Genomic DNA, 18,181 nt, shown 5'->3' with positions numbered 1-18,181 from the left:
AGTTGAGGAAGAAGGGGGGTGAGAAAGCAGTCAGAGCAGGAGCTCGGATTTATTTCCTTATTATCGCCTTGGGGTTTCAAGAGCGAGCGAATCAGAAGCCACGGCGAAGATACGCTCCGGATTTGTTTGTGGAGCTTTCGGTGGGTGGCAGTAGGAGGAAGGAAGCGAGCTGCGCTTATTTCCCTTCTGCGCAGGCGCAAACTAGCGAAGGCGGTTTATTGCTGCGACTCTTGTATGCAAAAAAAGGGCACCGGCGCCCGGCCAATGAGAGGCGGCGGCCGGAGCGGGTTCCGCCTTATTTCATTTTTCTAATTGGTCTGGTTTTATAAATCGTGACGCAAGCACGGCGGGCGTGGGGGGGGGTGAGGGACGTCGCGCGGCTTCCCCCGCCTCCTCATTGGGCGGCGAGGTTTGAAGGCGGCCTTGCCGCGCCGCGCTGATTGGCCGAGAGCGCGAAGGCTCGCGCTCCGTCGGTTTGCTCCCTGGCTCGCGCTCGGCCTCTGTTTGCGTGAGGAGAAAGGAAGAGGAGGAGGAGGGGGGAACGGAAGGGCCTCTTGACGCGGATGCCGACACAAGGAGGAAAGCGGGCCTAAGCGGAGGAAGAAGCGGCCGCGAAGGAACCAACAGGCGCGCGCGGCGGAGGGGAGAATCTCTCCTCTCTCTTTCTCCCTCAGCCGTTCGTCCGCTCCTGCCCGCCCGCCCTCCCGCCGGTGGTTGGTTCCTTCCCGGCTCCTTCGGCGCTGTGAAGGGAAGGCGGATGGCGGCAACATCCGGGGCCTCCGGGGTGGCGGCAGCGGCGGCCGTCGCCGTCGGAGGTGGTGGAGGTGGGTCCGTCGTCGCCGCCGCCGCCCCGGCTCTCTACGCCTGCACCAAGTGCAACCAGCGCTACCCGTTCGAGGAGCTCTCCCAGGGACAGCAGCTCTGCAAGGTACCGCTCCCCGGGGGCTGCGGGGGTAGGCCGGGAGGCGACGCCGAGGGAGGGAAGGGCGGCTGCGTGGGGTGGGGACGGCAGGGCGGGCGGCCAGAGGATATCCGGCTGCTCGGCGGGACGCGCCCGCTTCCGGGGCTGAAGGGGTTTGAAGGGACGGGGCGGCCTGGAGCTTCGTTAACCCCGAAATCTCGAGGCCCCTCTAAAGCTTTTAGTGGGGCTCCCAAACTCAGTAAGTGATACATCAAACGGGGGGGGGGGTCGCAGTTAACACCCAGAAAACCAACGTCCCATCCGCTCCAAAGTTCTGTAGAGCCCCAACAGCTAACTCTGAACCCCTAAATTTGAGACCCCCCCCAAAGTTCTGTAGAGCCTAGTAGTGCAAATCCTGCTTTTTGTAGGTTCTTTCTCTCTCCCCCCCAACAACAACTAACTCGGAACCCTTAAATTTGAGAGCCCCCCAAAGTTATGTAGAGCCTAGTAGTGCAAATCCTGTGTTTTGTAGGTTCTTCCCCCCCCCCAACAACTAACTCGGAACCCCTAAATTTGAGACCCCCCTCTAAACCTTTCGTAGGGTATTGTAAGGGAAAACCCTTCATTTTGACCCTACAAAACGTCTACAAAAACCCTAGGAAAGTTTTGGGGTGGGTCCAAGATTTTGGGGTTTGTAGTTAACAAAGCCGCGGCCTTGGAATTGCGAGGGAGCTGACCAGGCAGAGGAGTGAAGGCAAGGGAAGGGTTTAGCTTCAAGGACACAACGCTCCTGATAAGCTGCTGTGTGGTTTCTTTTTCACTTTTTTAAGCGAAGGAAACTGTCCCTGCTGACATCTGGTGAAGCTGAATGTTGGAAAGCTCAGGAGGGATAACAAGAAGCACTTCTCTTCCATGTAGCACATAGTTAAAATTATGGGGCTCTCTTCCTCAGGGAGACAGTGATGACCACCAACTTGCATGACTTCAGAAGAGGAGAGCACTATTGAAGGCTACTAGCCATGACGGCTATCCTGTGGTTCCACAGTTGGAGGCAGCAGCAGTTCTTTTGAGTACAAGTTGAGGATGGGTCAGGTGCTCTTGCGCTTGGATCTTGATTGCCTAGTTTCCCACAGACACCACTGTGAGAACAATATGCTGGCCTGGATGGGCAACTGGCTTGTCCCAGCAGGCTCTTTATATGTTCAGAGAAGGTGACATAGATCAGCCGCAAAACAGGCGTTTTCAGGGTTACAAACTAGTTTTACACACAATGAAAAAGGGATGAGGAGAGGTTATATATGTGTCAACCCCAAAAGTTACTCTCATTTGAGTTCAGTGATACTTGCTCTCCATGTGCCTATATGATTTCAGCCTTAGTGACTAATTCCAGGGTGATCAGTTCTTTTCAGATTACTCAGTGGGAGGTGCCAGTCTGCCACCCAAACTGCCCTGTGGTGTAGGTGTTGTGGCCCATTTGTTATGCCTGGCATGATGGTGCCACCCAGAATGTCATCACTATGAGATTCTTCCCTCTATATCATGTCATATTTTGCATTTGCTCTAACCCCATTCTGAACCATAGTGGATTTCTCTCCCACTGTCAGACAGTGTACAGCTTTCACTACATGGTGATGGGATGGGGTTTACTATTTTCAGTGGCAATCCCTCCTCAGGATAGTTCTGTCCTGATTTTATTATACACATTGGAAAATTTTGATGACTTTACATTTTGATTTGTTCATTTTGAACAGGGCAGAACCTTCAGCCCTCCAAATGATGATTGGGATGTAATTCCCATAGTTTCTGTCCATGGTACCTGGAGACTTAACAGCATCTGGAGGGTCTCATGTTTTCCATCACTGATTCATTGCATCTTTGTCACACATTTTAAAAAAACCTAAATGTGTTACTTCATCCCTTGCTTGCTGTAATGAAGAAACACCTGTTTTGGTTTTCTTTTTAAAACAGGCTATAATACTGTGGGAGCTAGCTAGTCTTGTGGTACAAGCTTTCATAGGCAATCAAAGTCATCATAGATCATTGCTTGTTACAGCAGCTATGTGACTGATTCTACTTGCAGGAGTCCACGGTATCAAAAAGATACTTAGTTTTGCAGCATTAGCAGTCAGTGGGTTTTTAATTAGTTATCTTAAATTCCATCTCTTAAACCCAGCTTATAATCAAGCAATAAAGCACTTTATATTTCAATCTTATGATGGTGATATAGACTGTATAATAAGTCAGATCAGGAATTCTCTTGACCTGTAGTTTGCAGCCACATATGGAAAGCCAAAGTGACTTGGAACAACTGTAACTTATACATGGGAGCACCATGGAATGTCCACAGAACAAATAAGATAAAATGAGATGAATTTCATGTGTCAGTAGTTTCTCTATAGTAAAACAATTTTGACTTTTTTTGTCTAGGAATGTCGCATTGCACATCCCATGGTAAAATGTACTTACTGTCGATCAGAGTTCCAACAAGAGAGGTAAGTCTTTTTCATGTTATTTCACACTTGTAAACTATCAGCTATTACTTGAAAACTGCTATATGCCCCATAAATGTAATGCTGGTCAGTCAAATTCCACATGCAGTTTACCTTGAATTATATGGCTAAAAGTCATCCACGTATTGGGGAAAATGTTGTCTGCCTACCCTGGTCCCAGGAAGGAGGCAAAAGAGCAAGGCAGAATAAAGAAGAGCCTCTGGTGAGCAACTTGTGCCACCTTTTTGGAGAACTAGAGTTCTTTTAGAAGAAGAGTTTGGATTTGATATCCCACTTTATCATTACCCAAAGGAGTCTCAAAGCGGCTATCATTCTCCTTTCCCTTACTCCCCCACAACAAACACTCTGTGAAGTGATGGGGCTGAGAGACTTCAAAGAAGTGTGACTAGCCCAAGGTCACCCAGCAGCTGCATGTGGAGGAGCGGAGACACGAACCCTGATCACCAGATGACAAGTCTACCGCTCTTAACCACTACACCACACTGGCTTTTAAGGGCCTGTCCTGAATATGGGTATTTCTCCTGTGTAACTAAGTATTTGAAAAACTGGATTTTATTTCCTTTTCTTTTAGCAAAACCAACACAATATGCAAGAAGTGTGCCCAAAATGTAAAGCAATTTGGAACGGTGAGTTAAATTCTGGATCTTTTTTGTGACTGGGCTGCTAAATTCATAGTCAGGCCTACAGAGACATTCAAATTTGGATTTAAGAAAATAACAACTACTATGACATTTTATTCCACACTGGTTGAAGTTGCCTTTGACTTTGCATAAAGTTTTAAATATGTACGTGCTGAAGAGTGGAACCCCGGTATTCTGGAGCGCTACAGGCTGTGAAGCAAACCAGACTTGAGCGCAGGTCTTTCTCTAAGGTTGACTAAACACTGGTTATGACACATAATTGTACCTACCATGTGGCAGTATGGGCAGCCAAGAAGATGCACTTTGCAGTCTCCATTGTATCTTTAAGTAGCTGGCTGTAATAGCCTTTTTGGATAGTCTAGAGATTGCTTACTTTCACTGTAGGAGAAGGGTCCACACAAGAAGAGCCTATTGGATCAGGACAGCGACCCGTCTTCTCCAGTGTCCTGTTCTCACAAAAGCCAACCAGATGCCTGGAAAAAGCCCACAAGCCGTAAATGAGCACAAGAGTACTCTCCCCTCTTGCCATGTTCAGCAACTAGTATTCAGAAGCATTCTGCCTCTGACCATAGAGGCAGAGCACAGTCATTGTATTTAATAGCAATTGATAGCCTAATTCACCATGAAAATACATTGACTCCATAGTTGCAGTTCCATAATTATAATGGAAATTCTCTGTATTACTGTTTATTTTTTATTAAGCAGTTTATACATTTTCCTAAATAAAAGAAACAAATTTCAGTTAGCAAAATAATGTTTTTCCCGCAGCTGACATCAGGAAAGTTTAAAGAAACTTTGAACCAGTTAATAAAATGTAACATAGTTTCAGCATCAAGCATGTAACTACTAAGTGAAGTCTGTCTAAATGAGCTTATATAAAAGCAGCAGTTTTACTCATTTTCTTCAGTGACTCTAGGTCATTTTTGCATAAAATGTTGACATACTGAAACAAGGAATGGCATTCTTAATTTGTTGTTCTTTTTCTTCAGCCAAAACCTTGCCAATACTGTAACATCATTGCAGCGTTTATTGGCACAAAATGTCAGCGCTGCACAAACTCTGAGAAGAAATATGGACCCCCTCAAACATGTGAACAATGCAAGCAGCAATGTGCTTTTGATCGCAAAGAGGAAGGAAGAAGAAAGGTATAGCTTTGTCTTGCTGCTACTCATACTTGGTCTCAAAGTGGTAACTGAATGATGAACATCATCGTATTGTTGTATTTTGAATTGTACTTGTAGCATTTGTGCGCATTCCCCAACCTGCCCTACTTGTCCGGCAAGACCCAGCTGAGAGAGAGAGGGGTGCACAGAAGCGTTTTCAGAACACAAAACAAACAAACAGTAGTTGCTGCCACCACTTCGTTATCTTAGAAAAGCCCAGAAAAGTAACCTAAGGAAGGAGATTACTCTTCAGCGTTACCGGGCTGCCCCACCCTGCATCACTTTACCATGGCACAGACAGAAATCCAACAGGCTCTGGTAGGCAACTAAGTGGTCAGGTGCTGGTTTAGCTTCCCCGACAGAAAGGCACAAAAGACAAACAGGAAAAAGTCATTTTTCCAGAATTTATTAAAAAAACAAGATTATTCAAAGATAAAAGTTTGCACATCTCTTACAAATCCCAAACAGAAAATAAAAACATTGTTTAGTACAGTGGTACCTCGCAAGACAAAAAACTCGCTAGATGAAAGGGTTTTTTGTTTTTTGAGCTGCTTCGCAAGACAATTTTCCCTATGGGCTTGGTTCGCAAGACGGAAATGTCTTGCAAGTTTGTTTCCTTTTTCTTAACACCGTTAATACAGTTGCGACTTGACTTCGAGGAGCAACTCATAGCACGCGGTGTGGTAGCCTTTTTTGAGGTTTTTAAAGATTTTGGTGATTTTTGAAGCTTTTCCAAAACTTTCCCGACACCGTGCTTCGCAAGACGAAAAAAATCGCAAGACGACAAAACTCGCGGAACGAATTAATTTCGTCTTGCGAGGCACCACTGTATAGCTAACTACAGAACACACTCACAACAAGAACCGGCATCAGGGCAGGCCCTCTCTCTGCATGACAATGGTCTAACATGGCAAAGTAGGTTAGGTGAGGCAGCTGCGAATTGCAAGTCTGATTCCTAAGGTTTTATCCCCTTTGAACCCACATGAATCCCAAACTCAAAGGCCAGTCGGTTCTTTAGATTAATTAGCAATTCGCCAATGGTTACATAGAAGGACAATAACTCAAACTTGTTAGGGGAATTGGCAGCTGAATCCTGTTTATCCCAAGACCTTGAAAATGAAAGGGCATCCTCCCTTATTCTCAGACACACACCAGATTCCCCTTCTTGTTGGAATAAGGCTCGATGACCTTGTTCACACAGAAACGGCATCTCAGATAGCCAGGTGTCAAGACTACAAATCAACTATGAGCCTCCCTCCTGCAGCTGGAGAAGATAACTTATTCACACTCCCAAAGACACTAAGTCTGCATTTAAAGAAGCAGACACACATTCCCCAGTGTTTGGCTCTCCCACAATGCTCTTCTTAGGCATGAGCCAAAGTTTTAACTTGCTAAGATTTCCCAACATCACTATAGCACTAATGGTCTATCAGAGTGCTCTTCATTGATCCCTGAAACTGTAAACCACATGTGGAGAATGGGGTCCCCCAACTCAGGCAGACCTTGCTCATGAGCCTTTCCTCCAGGAAACACATCCCACTTCTGACACCAGTGTTGGTCTCAGAATTTGAGCGGTGTGAGAGTCCAGGGGTTCCAGGCACACTTACCTAGGGTCCATGTTTACTTAAGTCATGTAACTGGATGCTCCCTGCACTTCTGGCATGAGTTGTTCTAGAAGAAACCTTTAGTCAGTTTTAAGTGAAGGCTTCCAAATGGAGAAATAGAACTTATATTATGTATTTGTGTTATTCTTCAGTTACCCGTTTATATAGCAGCACTTGACTGCTGATCCATGAAAAGAAATTGAACTCCTAAAACAGTAAACAAGTTCTATGAAGGAATGGTGAAATAAAAATGATAATACATTATATTCTATCAATAACTGGGCAGACTAGATGCCAGTGTTTTATAGGCTCTGAAAACAACTATCAAAAAGGCATATTTTCAATTATCTTGTTTACTGTTTTGCGAGTTCAAATTTTTTTCATGGATCAGCAGTCAAGTGCTGCTATATAAATGGGTAACTGAAGAATAACACAAATACATCAGACAGTCTCCCAGCTTAGGCACTGACCAGTCTCAGACCTAGCTAGTTCAGCATGGTTGCTTGCCATCCACATTCGGACAATGCCCCATTGTTGCTGCAAGTGGTCCCTTAGATTGCATTTATTTTATTACAGTATGATGAGTATTCACATATTAGAGTTTAGAGTAGACTCTTGGATAAAGCCTACTGAAACCTTTTCCTCCAAGATGCTAGTTAGCAACCAGTTGGGATGGTGGATCCTAGATAAATCATTGGCCAAGTCTATAAAGAGAGCTGTGGTGTATCCTGGAAATGGGGTGAAAGACTAAATGATACAGGGGAGATACATCCAACGTTAGTTATAGTCTAGATAGATCCATTGAAAGTTCATTGATTTCCGTGGGTCTACCACTTGAGTGTGAAATGAGTATGTGTTGGATCCTAATACTCCTTGAGAGGGGTTCCACTCCTGACACTCTCTTAACGGAAGAGGCAAGGTAATTTTTACAGATTCCTCTTTCCCTTCCAGCTTCTGAAAATAGTAACCTTGAGAATAGTGTGGGACAGGCACTGCTCGATAAATGTTATGGGAGTTTTGGCAAAAATGTTCTCTTCCCTTCCTTTAGTGGGGGCCTCTGCTGGATCAAGAGCCCTTCTGTCCATGGAAGAGGCCTTTTATATCTTGGCAGGTTTGCTCACCTAAAGGAAATAGGTTGCAATATTTTTCACCCAGTTTTCAGCAGAATGTCCAGTATGTTTAGTTTTACGTGCTGCTGTTCTGTACTATGTATTTTTAACTTGTTTGTATTAAGATGTGTGCACAAAGAATGACAGCAGAAGTATTTGATAATTTTATTTTGGCTGTTGTATGTCTTTTTAGCACTGAGTACGTGTAACATAACTTGCTGCGAATGATTTCCCAAAAGGTTGATGGGAAGCTGTTGTGTTGGCTCTGTACGCTGTCCTACAAGAGAGTACTGCAGAAGACCAAGGAACAGAGGAAGAGCTTAGGGTCTTCACATTCTAATTCCTCCTCCACATCTCTTACTGAAAAAGACCAGCATCATTTGAAACACCAGCGCCATCGCCATCACCACCACCGTCACAGCAGTGGCCATCACAAGTAAGTTTTGTGAAACTTGTGGAATAGAGGCCGTACCTGTATTCTCTGAAACTAAATCAAGATACAGTAAGAATTTTGCTGCTAAATTGGTAGATTTAATCTATTGCACTTAAAACTTATTTCTGCTATTAATATTTCCTTAGGTTGAAAGTGTGATATGGCAGATAGGGACTTGGGTCTAAGAATGTTTCTTTATATAGGCTAGGATCCAAGGATCTGCCCGACTGGTTCCAATTGTCCAAGGGAGCTTTGGGTTTGTTTTCTTGAAAAAGAAGCTTCCCACATAGCAAATCGTTTTGCAAACCTAAGAGAGGTTTCAAAATAACAGGGCCTGTTATTCAAAGAAAGTCACATTTCCGATTGCGCAACATCCTGCCATAACTTTTAGAGACCGTATGTGTATAGCTGGGAGTCTGTTGTTTTTTGTAGAACACAAAACCTATATGAAACAGTAACAGTTTAGAAACATTTGAGTTGCAAGCTGAACTCTCAATTCTAATGCTGTTGCTAATACACATAGCTAGGCATGGCCCCTTTCTGAATGAAGAAGAGATGCATAAATGCACCAGAATCATGGAATTGTAGAATTGGAAAGGACTCCAAGGTTCACTTAGTCCAGCCTCCTGCAGTGCAGCAATATCAGCTAAAGCATCCATGACAGATGGCCATCCAATCTCTGTACAAATAAGATACATTGTGGTTGAAGAGAGATTTCACTTGTCAGGAGAAAATGAAAATGCTAGCTAATTGTGTTAATAGACGTTGCCCAACGGCTTCCATTTTCGTTATGCTGTACATCAGCTGCTTTCAATACCACCAGTTTTTTATTTATTATTTTATTATACTTGTATCTCATCATGGAACTTAAGGTAGTGTACCTAGTTTTCCAGGAAGTCTTCCATCCAGGCACTGACCCAGACTTAGACCTTCTTGGCTTCAGCCAGGCTGGCGGTCTTGTGTTTTCAGGCATATCCTGAGACTTCCTTTTGAACCTCCTGGTCAAGTTGGGACAGAGGGACACAGTTCACGCTGGTCCTACATGGTGCTGGTGGGTTGCTTTGGATAGGGGTCTTTAACGTCTGGCCCAGTCATGTGGAGCAGAAAATATTCCACAAAAGCTTTTCTTAAGTTAGCAGCAATGAATGGATGCAAACTGCAAATACAATATTAGGCAAGCCTGGTAGTTCCAAAGCTTTTAGCTTTGTTTATTAAACCTAAGTGAAATAAATATGCTAAATTAAATCAGTCTCTAGAGCAGGGGTGGCTTACCTTTTTTGCCCCAAAAGCAACACTCACCCTTCCGCAACCCTCCCAGGGGCCCAATACCAATGATGGATGTTGTCAAAACGCGCCCATGGCACACTGGCATATAGCCCCCACTTCCAGCTAATCACCCTCTCTCTGCTCGTCAGGTGAGCAGTCTCATGACCAGGGAGAAGGTGATTTGCATCACCGCAGTGCAGTGACTGCGTCAATGTTTTTATTTTTGTTGCCGCCCTTAAAATCGGAGTGGGTGGCGGCAAACAAATTGGTTTGGGACCAGATCAGGGGTTAGCCTTCCCTGCTTTAGGGTTTCACAAAATGTTCCTGTTCAAAATCTTTTGGGAAATAAGTGTACTTCCTTTGGCCTGTGGAGTCTTCATTCTATTCTTTAGCTTCATGAAACTGCTTGAAAAGGTTATCTGGATGAGTGAAGTATGGTGCCATCAGTAAATGGGTGCCATCCCAACTCTCCTTCTGATACCTCAAAAACAGTGAAGACCCCAAATTGTTTTATGGAGGTTGTTAATCCTCATTCAGCACATCACAGTATGATAATTAATCAAGACAAAAGTAACTAAAAGACCAGATTAATGGGAATACTTCTAGACCTGCCGCTGCTCTTGGAAGGTCTAGTGATTGTGGCCAGCAGTACTTTTACATAGCTGTGCATGGAGTTCTGCTTGCAGTCTTCCCTGGAAAAGACAGGTTTGCCCTTTGTTAGGCATGCTTTGGTTGCATCCATATAGGATTGCAGTGTGCTATTATATATGTGGCTACCTTTAAAGAATATTCAGAACTGGTAGCCATACGTAAAATAGGGTTTTTCCTTTTTTCCCCCAAACCATGATTGAGGTGGCCATTCTTAAGCCTATTTCATATTCTGCATTTCAGAATCAGCAGTCTGAGTCCAGAGCAAGATCAGGGATTGTGGAAACAGAGGTAAATGTTGACTATTAAAAACAAGAACAATTTGTAAGTCCAGCCTGTTCCTTACTTTGTCAAATTATTTAGAAATCTATGTACATGCTGTTTTGTGTAAATGTAGATGTATAGTCATACAGATTGTGTTGGCGTCTTTTCAGCCATAAATCCTCTGCAGCTATTCAGAATGAAACTCCAAAGAAAAAGCCCAAAATGGAATCCAAGCCATCTAATGGAGATAGGTAAAAATATGGCCTTCCTTACAGTTTTTCCCATTGAAATTATTGTTCGTTTTTCTTTTCTTTTTCATTTTATTCTGAAAAAGTCAACATGACTTCATATTTTGGCCATATGCCTTGGTGTAAACTTTAGTGGAAAATGATGGCTTTATACTCCTTATTCTGGAGGTTTTGGGGGTAATCAACTAAAATATAGCAGAAGGAAAACAGCCCAACATGCAGTGCATCTAGGAGCAACAGTTCAGTTATTTGTAGCTATAAACCTGCTTTGATTTGGTTCTTAGGGACAAGCTTTGTTCTATGTGCATCTTGTTAGGTGAGAGAGGTTGTATACAACAGTCTCTGACAAACAGTTGGAATTTGTGTAAAAGGCTGCTTCATTTAGAAAGTCAGAAGCTAATGCTTAATTATATTTCTGCAGGTATTGATAATGTTTGCCATTAGTAAGTTAATTTGCTAGTTTCATCTATTTCTGTCAAGTACTTTTTTTTCCATTAGGACATTTGTGAAACTGATTCAAATACATACAGTTTTCCCCCCTCATTTAATCACAGCCCACACTTTTCGTTTTACAGTAGTTCTATAAATCAGTCAGCAGACAGCGGAGGTACTGACAACTTTGTCCTCATTAGTCAGCTGAAAGAAGAAGTGATGTCACTGAAACGCCTCTTGCAGCAAAGAGATCAAACAATTCTGGAAAAAGATAAAAAGGTAAAAGCCTGAACTCACGAGTAGCTATTTTGTAAATGTTCTAGTTCCAAATGAAATCAGCATTACAAATATGAATTAAACAACCCAAACCAGAGTTCATTTGGAATGCATTTTGGTCATATTATAATTATATTTAGATGAATGAACTTTTTTGTCCACAAGGGGCCAATTTTATCTTCTTCCTCCACAGTATGCCCTTCTCCCCAGCTGGCCAGAACCTACCCTGGCCAAGGTTTGATGCTGATAAAGGGTAGGAGTAGTTGAGGCCTCCAGGTATAGGACAGTATATTATTATTAACAAGAATAGGCTAAACCCGCATGCATAATACTGTATCCTCATCATTTCTGCCCATCAAACAATTGCTTTTGGGGAAAAGGGAGGGTGAGCCGTTATGGTATTAGCCAGAGGTAATATTTCCCAAGTACATCTGATACATTGTAACATATTTGTAGTTTATATGGGTTACTCTGGATGCTTTGGAAGGCCTTCACTCTCGATCCTTTCCCCATATTGAGCTTGCGTTCATTGAGAGGTAGGTTGGAGTTTACACTCCAAATCCATGGTTTCCACCTTTGGGGGCATCTTGACTCCCACACACCTTCATTGTATTTTGCTCTCTTCCCAAGAGAGAAGTGTAGTACCTGGCTTACAAGTGTGTTGTGAAGGAGGTGACCTCTTACTTGCACATCTGGGAATAACTGCTGTATGGTTTATTTGTTTTTTCTTAACTGTGTACGTAAGGACAATAACCTGGACTATGCTAAGTAAAAATGTTTAGACAACATTGTGTCTTACAGATATGCTCAGCTTATTTTGTTTGTGCAGATATAATATTTAATGTTATGCATTGTTTTCATTACTAGTCTTCAAATCAGTGGAAGAAATTGCTTTTTCGTCTTTTAAAATATTCATCTGACAGATACCAGGAATCTTATCTTGTTGACGTGAGGGTTATCGCTTTAAAGGAGGTCTGGAACAGTATTTTAAAGATCTCCATTCTTTTTCCTAGTTGACAGAGCTGAAGGCAGACTTTCAGTACCAAGAGTCCAACTTGAGAACAAAGATGAACAGCATGGAGAGAGCTCATAAGGAAACTGTGGAACAGTTACAGGTAAACACCGCAATCGTTCACAGACAACATTATTGGGCTAAGGACTTGGGGAGCAATCAAAACCCAGGATCTACTGGGATGGGTGAGTTAGGATCCAGTTGCTCTCCCAGTGTAAGCACCACATCCAAGCTTAGCTGGAGACACGCTGGCATAATTCCCTCAGCTGGGACTCAGCTGACTTAGCCACGTGGTTTTTACACTGACATAAGCCCTGAAAAATGGGGATTGGTGGGGGCGCTCCCAGGCAGGGGATCCTTCATATAAGGATCCTAACTCTGTTTAGCTTGATCACACAACCTGGCAGAGCATTTGCTGGCAAAAAGGGAGGTGCAATTCAAACACTCTTTTTAAGACTTGTTTTTTCCTCTTCGAGGCTTAGGCTGGCTCAGTGAGTAGTAGCACTGCTGAACAGAGTTTGGAATTGGGGTAATTATGCAAGTTTAATTTAAGCTGGTGTCAGTTTAGTCCGATTCCTATGCTTATGATAGTTCTGTTATATATAATTTATATAAGAACAAATGGTCATGAGATAGGCAACCTTTTGAATCCAGTTCACTCTTCTTGATCAATATCGTACCCCAAGATAGCATTGATTTCTGGCATCACACCAATAAGAGGAACCCAGATTAGGCCTCTGCAGATACTGAACTTCACAAGCTGGATCTCTAGTCATCCCAGCATTGATGAAGAGAAGAAGAAGAAGAGTTTGGATTTGATATCCCGCCTTTCACTCCCTTTAAGGAATCTCAAAGTGGCTAACATTCTCCTTTCCCTTCCTCCCCCACAACAAACACTCTGTGAGGTGAGTGGGGCTGAGAGACTTCAAAGAAGTGTGACTAGCCCAAGGTCACCCAGCAGCTGCATGTGGAGGAGCGGAGACGCGAACCCGGTTCCCCAGATTACGAGACTACCGCTCTTAACCACTACACCACACTGGCTCTCATTGTAATTGATCTACGTAAGATTGTAATTGATCTACGTAACAATGTTTGCAATTTTTTTATCCATAAACACTCAGCAGTGAAATAATTAGCAAAGTTTACATCAGTTAGGTCCCATTGATTGACTTTCAGTAAACCGGTCTAACTTGAACAGGATTCATCATGAGATTTTGATATGTTTTACCAGTTGTACTAAAGTTGTTATTCCCCATTTTTGTTTTCAGCTATAGCAACTAAAGAAATTGGCTTAAAGCTAGCTAGCAGAGCTGCTTTGGTGCAAATCTGTTTCACCTGCATCTTAAGTGTTGTACACATCTGTGCCTGTGTTTTATAGAGAGGGACTTGGTTGTGATGAATGGTGGTCATGTTTGCCTGGATAACTTCCTAGGCTGCTAGTGCTGAAATAGCCTCTGCTTTTTACTGTGTTTCTTTAGGTGAAATCAACATTCCAATCTCTTCACACAGTGTAAAGCTCCAGCTGACTCCCAAAGAATCACAAATTAGCCAAATTATTAAACTGGGCTGGGGGGGGGAGGGAGAGAGAGCTTGGACAGTGTCATGTTGAGACAGCTTTCCATGTAAGCATCCGTCTGTCTGAAAATGTGCTATAAGGCCCTTCTTTTAAAATATCAAAATGATAGCTATCTAATAATACAGTATTTTTACTTCAAGATCTAATGAATGCTCTTGAGAGGGTTCCAAAAAGGACTCGAGACATCTATTTCTCAAGCATCACCTCATCATACCAAACAGTTTGGGGTGGGGGGGGAACTGGAGTACCAAAACCCTTGGGCCGAACCTTACATAGGTCTTTGGATCCGTGACCTTGAGCCCTTTTCAGCAGCACAGGCGTTCGCCGACATTTCTGCAGCTACCATGGGAATGGTGAAAAGAGGGAAGTGGAGCATTTTCCAACATTGCATGGCAATGTATGTACGATGCAACCTACAGAATTATAAGGGGTGTGTTGTTTTTTGCAGGCAAAAAACAGAGAACTGCTCAAACAAGTTGCGGCTTTATCAAAGGGCAAGAAGTTTGACAAGAGTGGGAGCATACTCACATCTCCATGAAGTGCTGGCTGTTTGCATGGGTGTTAATATTCAAAAGGTAAACGACTCTGTGGAAACTCCTTAGAAGCCTGTGTAGTGGAAAAAAAGAATATTTTTGCACACAGAGTAGTTGGCATGTTTCCTACACCTTTTTGTAACTGATAATGCAGTGGAACTTTTTTTTTCTTTCCTTTTTAAGTTTAAGCCATTTGGATTAAAATACTTCAGCTGGCTTGAAGAATGCTTTTTAAAAAGAATTTATACAGGAGAGGACTTCTTGCCAGTTACTGGTAATCAGTAAGAGTGCTCTTATTTTTAACCACATCATGCAATAACATATGCAAGGCAGCAGTTTGAGGGAGCAGTCCATCAAGGATGGCTATTGTGCAGAATCATTAATCTAAATTGGATTTATGCAGGACACCTAGGCAAAAGCAGAACTTGCCCAGGAGCTGGGCAGATCCACATCAAGAAAAATAATGGTCAACCATATCAGTATTCCAGCAACAACTAGCTTGGAAACAGAAACTGGAGCACTGGATGCCTGACAATTGTGCATTATCTTTTGGTCAAAATAAGAGTACGTTGAAAATCTAAAATCATGGTGCTTTTATGACAAGAAGCTTATTACCTATAAATATGTAAAAGAATTTTAACAGTTCTATTCTTAGTGATAACTGGTGTTTTACATTTCTTGTGATAGAAATTTAAAGAGATATTCCCTATTGTAAGTATCTGAACAAAATGTGTTTTTTGAAAATTTACTGTAGACTTTTTCTCTTGCAAGTGCCTTTTCTCCTAACTGTTTATTATTTATAGGAATGTTGGTATTTTGTATATAAAGTTTTTCTTTTTTTAAAAAAAATCATGTTTAAATGTTCCTTTGTGGATGTATATAAATAAATGTATGTACAGAATAATCAGATGTTAAGATCAGAGTTGTTTAGGATGCTAGAGAAGGTGTTAAGATCTGGCAGGAAAGGAATATTGGCTGTACATAATTGTAACAGATTTGTCTGTGTAGAAGGTGTTTGTCTTAACTCATGTTGTGCCTAACTTAATTTTTTCCCCACACACACTAAACTGTAGGGCTTCTAAAATATATTTCACCTTTTATCTCAGTGCTAATTTGCATAATATTCCCTGTGGCATGCTCTAAATTGAATGACGCAGGAACAGTATTTGAGCTAATGTAACTCTTTGGCAATTTCTTTTAATAACATTTCATCGTACTATGCCTTTTTAAACTGCTGGGAGAATATGCCTTTTTTATTTCTCAAGAGTGAAACAAACACCCCACACACAAACAGCTTCACATTGCTAAGGGTGCAGTCACACTGTTCTAGGACAGGTTACCCAGGAGCCAAAAGAAATGGCCCCGGAGAAGGTCTCACATGGGACAAAAAACGCCAGCCCCATAGACCCTCACTGGCTTCGCTGTCTGTGGGCCAGCCATGAAGTCAAGTGGGATCAGTACAGGATGAAGAATCATGTACCCAGCAGGAATTGGATAAATCTCTTAAGACAAGTATCTCATTCCTCAATAAAGAGCCAGATGCGGGCATTCAGAAAGTCCTATGGGAAGCTGCAGGATTCCATGGAAACATTAACAATAGCATACAAAGTTCTCTGAAAGGTGGGCAGCTTGCCCATCACTACTGATCTCAAGCTGCAGGAAGTGTATTACATGTGCTCTATATGTATTCCCAGTTTGTTCTGAGAAATAGAGCCCATAAAGTCTGGTCAGCATTGCACAAGCCCAACTGTGCATCCCTAGAACAAGTCCCAGGATTCTGAATAAACCATGAGAGTTTGGTAATAGACCGGCAGACATCCCTCAGCGGAATGTGGAAAGCAATACCCAAAGGTATGAAGTTTCAGGTCCCTGTCTTACATTTCTTCAGATTTTTTTCTTTTTTAAATGTTCCCTTTGGGAGTTACGATATGAATTACTATATGATATGAATTCATTCCAGAAGGCATGGTCTCATCAGCTTAAAAATGAAGCTGCTTTTCCATAAAATGGAAATCCTATTTGATTCAAAGGTGCTCAAGTTACTATCAAGTTACTTAAAAGAATAACTTGCGCTTCAGCTAGCGTTAATGTGTTGTTTTTGGACCTCCAGCTACCTGAAGATTGGGAGGATTTGTTCCCAACAGACTACTGAATAATGTAATTTGAAAGAAAAAAAAAGCTGCTTTCTACAATATTGAGGATTATTTTTAATTTTTTGTATACTAGACGAACTTTGTAAATTTATAAATACTATTTGATTATCTTAACATGATAAAACAGCTAGGGTAGAATATACTGCTGCTATCCTATTGGACTGTTTAATCATTGAGAAGGGTTTTTTTTTCATTACTTACTTGCATTTCAGAGTATTTTGATACTTTTTCCAGTCAAATGACTACCTGTCACTGGTAGATTTGGGTGGTTTTTTTAATACAGAAACCTGCCAGAACTTTTACCATGAATCTGATTCACTTTCTGATCAAATCATTCTCATTGAAACCTGCTTATGCTGCAACAGGAACATTCTAGAAAAAGAGACCCAGCATTTTAATTTTTAACTGCCAGAGCTGTACAAATCCTAGTATGGACCCATTTAGGGACTTTACAGTGTTTGAAAAGAAATCACTCTGGTTTTATAAGTTTCATACCCTCTCTTCACTTGGGAGTTTTAAGGCTAGGAACTAGCAAATGAAATCCTGGAGTTGTAGCTATCTTCACAACGAACTTTTTAATGTAGATTTTGAGGGTGAAACATTGTACTATAATGTGCATTTAAGTCAGTTTTCCAATTGTTAATTAGCATTGAACAAAACCTTTCACTTGGGCTTCAGTTATTTATGTATTTTAAGCCTGTGAATATTGCAGTTTCTTTTTAGTTAGAAAGTATGTCCATTCTGAGGTGAAGCTGTTCAGCTTGCTACATGTGTATATACTGTTGAAATTCTGTACTGGCACACATTTGACAGTTGACATTTTTGTACTTTTTTTCTAAATCCAATATTTCACAATAAAAGCTTGTTAAAACATCATTATGCACCTCTTCTATTTTTTATTATTTATTTTTATTAAAGATTTTCTTGGTTTACAAAAGTACATGCCTTGTCTCTTTTTCAGATTGTACATTCTCTTACAAAACAGTTACATTTGTTGTGAAGCATTAGTGTTGAGTACAGTATAAGGTTGGGGGAGAGGAGAGGTGGGGTGTTTATATAATGTACAGGTGGGGTTTGGGGTCAGCGTCAACTGGATAGGTTCTCTTTCTATTGGTTTATTACATTTCCTTGGTAGTGAGAGGTCTTGTGGGGCAGGGTGTTGTTGGTTGGCTGTGGTTTGCTGCAGTGGGGTTTGTTTGCATTTGTGAAGGGGTGAGGGCTTGTTGGATCAGGTAAGCCAGAATGATTCGTATGCTGTTGGTGGATTCTTCTTGTTGGGCTGTGTATGTGATAAATGGGAGCCATACTGGCGTCCTCTTCTATTTGTTCCCATGTCAGTTTCAAGTTTATTAGCTAGCTTTTCTAGTAAGGCTGTTTCTCATACAATTTGATACCATTTGTCCATGTTTACT

At 42.0% G+C, this 18,181-nt stretch overlaps 1 protein-coding gene across 8 annotated transcripts; it reads left to right on the top strand.

Moving 5' to 3' along the window:
* Nucleotides 1-18: 18 nt before the first annotated feature.
* FAM76B (family with sequence similarity 76 member B) lies at nt 19-17,645 on the top strand. 8 transcript variants are annotated; one of them, XM_077927009.1, is made up of 10 exons: nt 19-140; nt 3,329-3,393; nt 3,983-4,037; nt 5,042-5,197; nt 8,168-8,364; nt 10,519-10,566; nt 10,710-10,790; nt 11,342-11,498; nt 12,509-12,610; nt 14,532-17,645. In XM_077927009.1, exons 2-10 carry the CDS (start codon nt 3,350-3,352, stop codon nt 14,619-14,621), a joined length of 930 nt encoding a protein of 309 aa, XP_077783135.1. In that variant the 5' UTR covers nt 19-140; nt 3,329-3,349; the 3' UTR covers nt 14,622-17,645. The 8 variants fall into 8 exon arrangements, with proteins under 8 accessions (XP_077783135.1, XP_028581949.2, XP_028581951.2 ...); XM_028726118.2 differs by lacking the exons at nt 19-140; nt 14,532-17,645 and adding exons at nt 440-928; nt 13,776-14,525; XM_028726115.2 differs by lacking the exon at nt 19-140 and adding an exon at nt 452-928 and having other exon boundaries at nt 11,363-11,498.
* Nucleotides 17,646-18,181: the final 536 nt, after the last annotated feature.

This window comes from Podarcis muralis, chromosome 4, assembly GCF_964188315.1.
Source record: "Podarcis muralis chromosome 4, rPodMur119.hap1.1, whole genome shotgun sequence".
Lineage (NCBI taxonomy): Eukaryota > Metazoa > Chordata > Lepidosauria > Squamata > Lacertidae > Podarcis > Podarcis muralis.
This window is presented reverse-complemented; position numbering and strand designations above follow the sequence as displayed.